Raw genomic sequence first — 11,400 nt, forward strand, 5'->3', positions numbered from 1 at the left:
ATATATATATATATATATATAAATGAGTTCTCAATCCACTCCTTACAAAGCACAATGGGGTTGGTATCATTATGGGTCTAGCGAACACCACATAGCCTGCTCCTCTGAAAAATCTGGATCGCACAGGTCCCACTGTTCCAGCAGCAGTTCTACCACATTCACCAGAAAAATCCAATAGATTCACAGAATTCACGGGGGAAAAGGTACACTTACCATAACACTCTGCCGTAATTTCTTAGTGTAACATAGTAAGTATCTCTGTCTTCTGCAGTCTGTAACAACAAAATTGCCCTTAAAAAAAGGACAAGGTAATTTAAATCACCTACGTGTAATAGTACTCTTTTATCTTCTTCCTTTGCTCTGTCCACACATTTTCATTTTCTTCATTTAATTCTACCAATTCTTTAAGGCTAGTTATAACAGCTCTTTCATATTTTATAAAGTTGGCACCACAAAGGCACCTCAACATATTTAGAATTAAGGCTGTCAAGAAAACAAAATGATCTCTTAGAAATTATGATCATATCTGAGTTCTAAATAGTCTCAAATTGTTCATTGAAATATGGAAAATGAATATGTCATAGTTTTAAGTTTTACCATATTTGGAGTTTATGGTGAACAATCTGAAAAAATATTCATGGACTAGCAGTTTGAGTTAGGAAGCCAAGAACTGGAGCGCTTCCCTGCCTCCTTGCCCGCACATCCAGAAGAATATTTGAAGGGCCATGAGTGGAGGCAAGGGAACGAGTCATGAGAAGTCTCTCGGGGCCTGGGAAAAACACTCCGAAACATGATCACAGCCCACATTGCCTTCAGGCTTGGTCCCCTATGGGCAAGCGAGGAAATGACTCAATAATCAAAAAGAGAATATTAGTGGAGATTTCCGATTTTTTCAATTTTCTTTTCCATTTAAAGAGGAGATTCACTAGGGACAAATTATCAAAGGCCTTTTTATCCTAATGTTACATGAAAAACAGAAAGCTACACAGTACTACAGAGGTTAAATACTACAGTCCTGGTTAGATGTATGCCTGCTTTGGAGTTTCAAGCCTCAAATACTTGTTGAAGGTGGAAGACAGCAGTGGTGATGAGTCACAGAAGCAGCGCAAACCCACGTGACTGTGGAGGTGCCATGTCAAGCCCAAGGCATAACCGAAGTTATTGACGGCTTCATAATACCTGCACTAACAACAAGTACAAAGAAGTAGCAAGTTCCCTAAAGCCGCCTAGTTTTTTCCTCTTAAAATCTCACTCATTTCTTTTACACTTCATCACATACATACAGTTTGTTTACTGGTACATTTATTGACACTGAAACAAAACTGTCATTGTTCATAGATCTCTCTCCACAGACACCGGAACAATATCTCCTTGATTACACAGTCTCGAATATCACTGAGCGATGACTCCTCTGAATGACACAGAGATCCATAAAAGAATATGGCAAAGCGTTTGGGACACCTCCGTTATATTTTTACCCTGACAAAGCTTCTCCTATTTACTTAGATTTGGGGCAATAATGTGGCTCAGAAGTTAGGTAATCAGATCTGTTTTTGTCTAATAGTTATTCATGTGATCAATGTTTCGTTTCTTTCCACTCTCCACTAATCTTCAGAAAATAAAATCTTCAGCTGATTTCATTTCCTACGGCTCTCCAGGCTGGCCACTCCACTATGGCATACTAGCTCTCCTGTTTCTTAAACATGCCAAGTCCACACCTGTTTGGGAGACCTTGTTCTTGCTGTTCTTTCTGGAATGTTCTTGCCTGGAAAACCAAATGGCTAGGACTTCAGCTCATTCTGATCAGGCCTCAAATGCTACTAAGGAGGTATGTGATAAGTATTTCTCAAAAGTGTTTTGATCGTTTTTGTTTTGGTGGTGGTGGTGGGGCTTTAGTTAGCCAGCGGGCAAGTGAGCTCACCAGAGGACAAGGAGAAAGCATCCACCATGGAGAACGGTCACACGACAATCCTTTCTTAAACTCACCTGAAATGTCACTTCCTGCCCATGGACTCTCTGGCCCTTTACCTGAATAAAATTCTTCTTTCTTAGCACTTAGCATTATAACAGATGCATATTAGTTTATTTTTTATCTTTTACCGCTAGAACGCGAGTCCTAGGAGAACAGGGCCTAGGTTTATTTTAATTCACTGCTGAATCGTTAGTGCCAAGGACATTGCTTAGCATACAGAAGTTCAACAATTATTTACTGAATGGATACATACACAGCAGACATTAGAGTCGAACAAATACATCATCATGTTTTTATTTCTGGTCTTGTTGAACACATGAGTCTAATAAATCTAGACAACAAAATAGAGGGCAGACTTTGATGAGCAATAGAAACCAAACTATGGCTGAAAATTTGAGACTACACATTTTTACCTTCTAAGAAGTAATAACAGTGTACACTGAGACATCAGGAAAGCGGTCACAACATCAGTGCCTTCTTCAGGAGAGTGAAAAAGGCTGACTAATAAACAACTGGACTGTAATTCAATTCAGCTTACCTTTGGTACGCATCGGCTGCCTCCCTTGTCAGTTGTAGATGTTCATTTAAATAACCCAACATTGTGAAAGCTGGAGCATAATTCTGAGTTCTTTCTGGAAATCCAGAAATAGCTTTACTTTAGATGTGCACACTGGTTGGAAATATTAGTCTCATTTTCAATTTTTTCAGTATCTCAAATACCAGATCATCTCCTGAGATCACTGACATTGTTAAGAAGAATGGTCTGATTTTATCTTGAGTATCTATCACATGCCAGTAATCATTTTATAACTCTTTTAAACTACTGAATAATATTCAAAACTTATGTGCAGTTTCTAGTTAGTGTTTTAGAGTTTATCCTCAAAGATACAATAACTTTTGTTTGTTCTCATTTTTGTTTTTGTTTTTGTTTTGTTTTGTTTTTGGAGAGGTTTTTGCTGTAGGGTGTGTGCGCTCACCAGAAAGACAGAGAGAGACAGAGAGACAGAAAGTGAGAAATTGCCCCCAGGGGGGATGGCCTTGCAGCAATCCCGTCTCCTCCATTCTCCTCTCGGGATCTCGGGTATGCATGCACATGCGCCCGGCGTGAGTTTAAGTCACCAGGTCCAGGACTTGAACCGTGGTCGGCTACACGGGAGTTCAGCGACATAGCCATTACGCTAACTGCTGGTCCCTTGTTTTTGTTTTGTTTTTTTCTTAGAGAGATTTTTTGCTACTGGGCATGTGTGCTTGCCAAAGACAGAAAGTGAGAAATCATCCCCGAGAGGATAGCCACACTGCTCTCCCTCCTCCTCCACTCTCCTCTCAGGATTTTGGGCATGTATGCACATGCACCCAGCATGAGTTTCAAGCCACCAGGTCTGGGACTTGAACCGCGGTCAGCCATGTGGGAGTCCAGCACCTCAGCCATTATACTACTTGCTGGCCCCGAAGTATAAGAACTTGAAAATGTAGCTCATGATGGGCTGGCTCCATGGCACAGCAGAAATGCACTGCTGAAGAAAACAGGACCCACATGGCAACTACAGTTCGAATCTCCACTCCCAACCTAAAACACACCAGGTACACATGAGTTCCCAAGATTCAATGGGCTATATAAAAAGGGGACCAAAGCATGACCAGACCTTATGGAGGATGCTCATTTTTCTGTCTCTCTCTTTTTCTTTCACTCTCATATGTATATGCACATGATCTATCATGAAGAGATTACAACATGGTCATCTCTCCTGGGGGGGTGATTTCTCACTTCCTCTCTCTCCCTATCTCTCCCCAATGAGCAAATGTGCTCTATAGCAAACTAAAAAAAATAGCAATAATAAAATAAAAATAATTAAATAAATAGAGCTATAAAAAAAAAACTACTTGGGAGACTTATAAGAAATTCAGTTATTTTGCTAATCACTTAAGCCTTCCCATGATTAAATTAAGTAACAAGGGACCAGCAGTTAGTGTAATGCTATGTCACTGGACTCCCATGTAGTAGACTGTGGTTTGAGTCCTGGACCTGGTGACTTAAACTCACGCTGCGCACGTGTGCATGCATGCCCAAGATCCTGAGAGGAGAATGGAGAAGAGATTGTGGCATGGCCATCCCCCCTGGGGGGTGATTTCTTGCTTTCTGTCTCTCTGTTTCTCTGTCTTTCTGGGGAGCACACACAAAAAGTAAGTAATTTCTTTTTGTGGTTCTGTTCTAAACTTTATGAATTAAAAAGAAAAAGTAATTCAGTATTGTGCACTGGAGTCAGAAGACAAAGGCAACATTTTGACATTTTAATGTCAAAAAACATCATGTATCTACCAAGGTACAATGCAGAAAGAGAAACACATCTAACCTAATTTACTTCAAAGTAATTAAGAAGCAAGCCTTCAAGTCCCTTATGATGTTTAACAAAGTATTGTAATTATATCCTGTGTGACAGGTTCTAACTCAGAGATAAGGTAAAAATCATATAGGCCAACTTATTTTTGAAAAATCTCTAGTTACCATACAATGGGAGAAGGTCATAAAAAATGAGTAAAATGAATATAAAGCATGCCATCCTCATAGCACAGTGGTTAAGGTAGGTAGATCCCACATGGCTGACCATGGTTCAAATCCCAGTCCCAGTGGTTTGAAAACCAGTCCAGATGCATATATGTATACGTACATCCAAAACCCCAACAGAATGAAGAAATTACCACACCTCATTGGGGTCTCTCTGCCTTTCTCTGGCAAACATGTATACCCTCTGGCAATTAAAATTTAAAAATGAGTTTAGGACAATCCATGCCTTCACACACCACACTCACCCTAAGGCACAGTCGTAGGATGGACAGGGATGTTTTGCATTCTCTCTCGTGTCCCCTTTTCTCTTTTCTGTTTCTAATTTGCTTAAACTGAGCACACATAGTTCAATTTTTCTTCATTTTTTTGGAGAAATTTTTACTATACGGCACATGAGTTCACTAGAGAGATCAAGAGAGAAACTGAGAAATCACTCCTCAAGGAGAATGGCCATGCTACAACCCCTTCTCTTCCATTCTCCTCTCAGGATCTTAGGCACACACTCATACGCACCAGCATAAATTTCAAGCTGCTGGGTTTGGAACTTGAACCATGGTCAGCCATATGGGAGTCCAGCACCTTAACTACTACCAGCTGAATTTGTTAAATGAGTATAGATATAATTCAGCTACAGAGTTAAAAACCTAACTATACATATTTTTTAAGGACTGATTTTTTTTCATTGTTTTAGGTATCTGAATTTTGCAATACTCTAAAGATTTAACTCATTATGTAAATCCATTATAACTGTTTAGTAATTCTGTAATGAAATCCATCAATAAAGTTTCTGACCATGCGCTTCCTCAGGTATTTATTAGTCATTTATTTTGGCATGTGGCAATAATTTGATAATATCCTAAAGTGCTGATCAAGTATACCACGCTATATATATGAAGAATACTACAATCTCCTTATTATCTATGATGTGGCATTTTCTCTCTTGTTTTTCAGTTTATCTGATTCTTTATATTATTTGTCTGTCATAATTTCCTGCTCCTAGTATTCCTGCTTAAACTATCTGCTTCTTTATTAGAATTTTGTCAAAGGCTATTGAAAGTAACAGTACTTGAGTATCTAGGGTGTGCCAGATACTCAGCATAATATTTTGCATAGATCATTTTTTTAAATAGAGAAATATTTTGCTCTAGGGTGCATGCACTTGCCAGAGAGACAGAGAGAGACAGAGACAGAAAGTAAGAAGTCATCCCTTGTGGGAATGGCCACACTGCAATGCCATCTTGTCCATTCTCTTGGGATTTGGGGCACACATGCACATGCACCGGCCTGAGTTTTAAGCCACCAGGTCTGAGACTCAAACTGTGGTCAACTATATGGGAGTCCAGAGATGCAACCATTATGCCATCTGCTGCTCCCTAAATCACCTCATTTAAACTCTAAGCAATAGACACATTCTTTCTTGTATCATAGAAGACAAAGGAAACTAAAATTCAATTTGATAGCATGCTCAATGTTTCCATCATAGCTACTAAGTGGTAGAGCAGTGATTAAAGCCAATGGTAGGGACCAACAACAGATGGCATAATGTTTACATCGCTGGACTTCCATGTAGTAGACTGTGGTTCAAGTCCCAGACCCAGTGGCTTAAAACTCATGCCAGGCGTGTGCATATGTGTATCCAAAATCCTGAGAGGAGAAGGGAAAGCAGCAAGGCCATTGCTCCTTCTGGTGATTTTTCACTTTCCATCTCTCTAGTGAGCAGACACCCTATAGGAAAAAACTCTCTAAAATAAAAGTTTTTTAAAAAGTAGTTTTATTAAGTAAGATAGCAAATTATTAAAATAAACAGTTAATAACACTTTACCATTCTGTCAAGTTTGTAAACCTAAATACGTTTTTCAATATCTTGAGAATTTTTTTTTTAAGAGAGATTTTTGCTATAAGGCATGTGTGCTTGCTGGAGAGACAGAAAGTAAATAAATCTCCCCCAGGGGGGATGGCCATGCCACAATCCCTTCTCCTCCATTCTCCTCTTGGGATTTTGAGTATGCATGCACACATGCCTAGGCGAGTTTTAAGCTAACATGTCTGGCACTCAAACCACAGTCAACTAAGTGGGAGTCCAATGGTATAACCATTATGCCATCTTCTGGTCCCAAGAAATATTCTTTTTTTGGGGAGAGATTTTCACTTTAGGGCGCGTGCGCTCGCCAGACAGACAGAGAGAGACATAGAGACAGAAAGCGAGAAATCACCCCCAGAGGGGATGGCCACGCCACAATCCCTTCTCCTCTATTCTCCTCTCGGGATCTTGGGCATGCACGCACATGCGCCCGGCATGAGTTTTAAGCCACGGGGTCCGGGACGCAAACCATGGTCGACTACGTGAGAGTCCAGTGACACAGCCAGTATGCTAACTGCTGGTCCCCAATATTCTTAAAGGGAAGGACTGAAGGCACTGGATTTGGCATTTCGTGTATATTACCTCATTTAACTCACAACTCTATGCCCCAGTGATCATGATCTCTATTTTCTTTTCTATTTTTATACATTTAAAAAGAAGGTAAGGGAAATAAATTATTGGATTGTCAGAAAAGTCATGACATATTTTTTTTCTATGTGAAAATGCATTATGACTTTTCTGACACCACCATATTTGGCAGAGGACTGCAGAGAAAGTAAATGAAGTAGCAGCAGCTCAGGCCACTTAGATCCCAAATACCTTCTACTGTATCAAAGAAATCACTTAAATCTTGAATCATTAGGTAACAAGCAATTTTTATCATTCTTCGAAAGCCCCTGCTAAAGTTTAACAAGTAGGCAGCTTGGCCCTTGAGGGGGGAGAAAAAGCAAATTCATGTCTTAAAGAGGAAGGGAATCAAGGGGAAAAGGAAAGAAAAAAAACATTTAAGGGAAACAAAAGTGGAAAATTATTTGTTGATGATAACACATATGATAATGTCTTCAAATGGATTAATATACAGTGTATTCATGCTGGGAAAATTCATTTTGTAAAAGTGTAATGATATACAGTGACTGAATGTGTAAAGAAAAAGGAAAAAAGTTTAAAAAAAGAATGCTAGTATTTTATTGGGAGTAAGTTAAGTAAGCTATTTAAGTTATTTCAAGACTTGTCCAAGTACCTTGCCACTGTCTCACAGGCCCCTTACCTATGTACTTGCTCAGGACGACCTGGGCTGCCGGGACAGCGTTCATCTGCAGGATGTTGTACTGGTACAGCTCTGTCTCTCTGTTGCTTTTATCTTGCAGTGTTGTGCAGACCCAGTATGCATAGCCTAGTCCTCCTTCCGTCTGAAGAAAAGACAAAGTTCAGTGGATACAGAGTAATAAATATGCCAATAAAAATCTAAGAAATACAACAATGTACTTCAGTGCAAGAAATGCCACATCTTGGTTCTCTGTAACTGTTAGGTACTGTTGAATGAAGGGTCACTGTGATAAAACACAGCAGAGAACATATTTACAACACTTGCTCCAATCTCATGGAGGAGATGCAAATGGGATAAATAAAGTGCAGAAGGAAAAGCCCATCTGATGGGTTACTTCCCCCCTTCTTAGCACCATTCCAGAGGTCAAAGCAAACGAAAGGATTCTAAAACATCTTCATAATCTAGAAACGTCAACCAAGTCGAGTCTATCTCATGTCTCTTTTCTTCCTACTTTTGGTTTCTATTCTTAAATCTCAATGTGATTTTTCATCACCTCTTAAATGCCCAAATAAAGGAAGACAAACACTAGAAGTTTTTTTAAAGACGGCTTATCTGTTTCTAAGACAAAAATAAAACAGACAACTGTTCTTATTAATACCTTAGGCCACGATCTATTCGCTTTCTTAACAAGGCTAATGCTTTACTCATGAATGAACCCTCGAAAAGAAAGTTTGAACCCTTACATGCATACTAAGTTCTGTCGTATGCCTGAAGAGATCCATGGTGTCATAACTTCCAACCGTCTCTGCGATAAGAGCCTGTAGAAGGAAAAAAGGTTCTTAGTGTGTTTAAAAGAAACTCAGAGTAAAATAAATGAAACTGTTTAAAGGAACAAGAGGTTTCCTGGCTGTACTTAAAAGCAAAGTTAATTTATGTTTCAGTTGTACTGCTAACAATTTATTTTTCGGAGAGGTGTTTTTTTCTTTTTTTTGCTATAGGGTACGTTTGCTTGGCAGAAAGACAGAAAGAGACAGAAAGAAAGAAAGAGAGAAATCACCCCTCAGGGGGGATGGCCATGCCGCAATCCCTTCTCCTCCATTCTCCTCTCAGAATCTTGGGCATGCACGCACATGCGCCTGGCGTGAGTTTAAGTCACTGAGTCCAGGACTCGAACCACAGTTAACTACATGGGAGCCCAGCGACATAGCCATTACGCTAACTGCTGGTCCCAACTGCTAACATTTTAATTATGCCTATCAGCTATTTCCTGAAACAAACTAATTTTTAGGAAAAAAAAAATACTGAGGAGGGAGGAAACTTCGAGTCATTCTACTAAGTATCTAAGATCTAATGATCCAGGGCAGTGTCACAAAAGATGAGGTCCCTGGATCACCCTCGCCATCAGAAACAATTAGAGATACAAATTCTTGGGCTCTGGATTCAATAACTGACAAAGAATTCAGCACATTAATGTCACTGTTCCCAGGTAGTACTACCCAGTTCAATGGAAACAGGAGTTTGACTTTTTTTTTTTTTAATTGTTACAGAGTGTGTATAAAGACAGAGAGGAGGAAAGTGAGAAATCACTCCCTGGGAGGATGGCTTCTCCTCCATTCTCCTCTCGGTATTTTTAGGCACAAATGTACACACCACCTGCATGTTTTTTTAAGCTGCCAGGCCTGGGACTTGAACTGCACAGTCAGACATATGGGAGCCAGATACCTTAACCACACACCACCTGGCTGTCCCCAGGAGTTTGTCTATCTCTGCTTACTTTGTCAACTAACTAGAATTAGACCCAACAGTCAAAAGTACAGTAAAAGATACATAATTCCTGACTAGTGATCGCCTGTTACAGGTGACCCTAGTATTCTTTAACCAAAACGATCAACCACTAATTAATACATTAAAATTTCTCAATTAGACAAAATGGTTTTGTCTCTTTCTTCAGGTGAGAAAATTAAAATCCAGAGAAGTGACATAAAGTAAGAAGATCAGCCAGTAGAATTAAACTAGCAACCAGATACCCTGATTACTACATGACAGTCCAAAAATCTAAGCTTGGGGAAGCCGGCAATACTCCTAAAATGAGGGCCAAACCACATAGGAAGACTTTGCAGAAAATGAGAAAGCATAATAATCAAAATGTTCTTTGTAACTGTGCATTTTCTTTGTGAATTGAGTTAAGCAACAAAATACTTTCTTTGGGTTTTTTAGTTTGTTTAGGTATAGTAATGTCAGACTGATGGGGTTCAAAGCCCCCCTCCCAATTAAAGTTTAGTCATTATGAGCCGAGTGACCTTCAGCATGATACTACATCTATTAAAAGAATAGAACAAAACCACATCTCAAAGTATGGATGAACGGAAGTAATAATAATACATGTGACGAGCTAAGCACAGTGACTGGCACAAAGAGCCCTCAGATGCCACCTGTTTTCATTTTTGTCCCTTTTATTTATATGAACAGGTTATTTACATCAATAGTTTGTTAATAACTGTATGCTATATATCTTACTTGTCCAATCCAGCACATTAGATAAGATGGATCAAGTGACTGAGCCATTTTGAAAGCTTCATGAGCTAGCTAGGGAAAAAAAAAAAAGTCAGGAAAATATCACATCAAGTTGTTTTGCAACCTTAATATTAAATTACTTATGTTTAAGAAGCATAAGAGAATTAAAGTCAAACCTGTCATTATAAATACAAATATACCTAAAACTTCCCTGCTGAAGCACAGTAATGTTTAAAGCAGTGTTTGAGCTACACAGTCCTAGCACACACCTGGATACAACAGATTTCTCTACAGATCAGGAGTTCTGGTCCCCAAAAAAGGGCAACACAAGTGTCTACCTTGTGGTCTGCAGAACATGTTTTCCTTCTAGGTTTTTGGCATAGGGAGCATGTGCTCACTAGAGAGAGACAGAGAGGGAAAGTGAGAAAACACCCCTCAGGGGGATGGTCACACCACAATCCCTTCTCCTCCATTCTCTTCTTGGGATTTTGAGCATGCACACATATGTGCCCAGTGTGATTTTCAAGTTGCCATGTCTGGGACTCTGCTGGCCCTCTGCAGAACTTTTAACCAATCATACATCCCTGTGCCAGCCACAAGTATGAAGGAAGTATTAAATAAGCCTGTATCTACTGGGTCGACAGGAAAGTCATGATACATTTTTGCATAGAAAAACATAGAAAAATATGTCATGAGTTTCCTGACAACCTAATCTTGCATTCTCTTTGAGCTTAACTAGGAAGTAAGAACTCACGACCAATGAAGTCCGAGATATATACTGCTACTGAACAAAGGCTGATCAACAACATAAATCTGAGATTAAAACAATTCTATAATGAGTTTAGAGGGGTTTTTTTTTTTCCCCCTTTTTTAATCTGTACACATGTCAGAGAAGTCCTGTGTAGACTACCGGGGATGGGGGAACATTGAAGATACCTCACTTGGACACTTGCATGCTGTTTTTCTGCTACAAAAAATATTATTACATACTGCCTTATATTGTTTTCTCTATAGTCTGTGTCACAGGAAACAGTCTTATTTTTCCTACCAAAAAATCAGCTCCTGAGCAACGACTGTGCCATGCTACTAAAAAACAAAAACACCTGCATCCATGGCTTATTCACTAGATGCTTTGTGTACATGTTTTTTTAAATGAGTGCAACATATTTTAAGGGCTGGATTAATGCTTTCTTTTTTTTTTTTTTTTTTTTTTTTTTTTTTGG

At 39.2% G+C, this 11,400-nt stretch overlaps 1 protein-coding gene across 4 annotated transcripts in view; it reads right to left on the bottom strand.

Annotated features, from left to right (window-relative positions):
* The window catches only part of SKIC3 (SKI3 subunit of superkiller complex), a 114,689-nt gene that overhangs the window by 59,186 nt on the left and 44,103 nt on the right, over nt 1-11,400 (bottom strand). For all 4 annotated transcript variants that reach the window (XM_027768829.1, XM_027768828.1, XM_027768827.1 and 1 more), the window contains 5 exons: nt 10,181-10,249; nt 8,407-8,481; nt 7,664-7,805; nt 2,511-2,604; nt 214-291 (listed from right to left, as the gene is read on the bottom strand). In XM_027768829.1, coding sequence (XP_027624630.1) covers nt 214-291; nt 2,511-2,604; nt 7,664-7,805; nt 8,407-8,481; nt 10,181-10,249 — 458 coding nt within the window. The remainder of the gene's footprint in view (nt 1-213; nt 292-2,510; nt 2,605-7,663; nt 7,806-8,406; nt 8,482-10,180; nt 10,250-11,400) is intronic.

This window comes from Tupaia chinensis, unplaced genomic scaffold (assembly GCF_000334495.1).
Source record: "Tupaia chinensis unplaced genomic scaffold, TupChi_1.0 Scaffold147554_1, whole genome shotgun sequence".
Taxonomy (NCBI): Eukaryota; Metazoa; Chordata; class Mammalia; order Scandentia; family Tupaiidae; genus Tupaia; species Tupaia belangeri.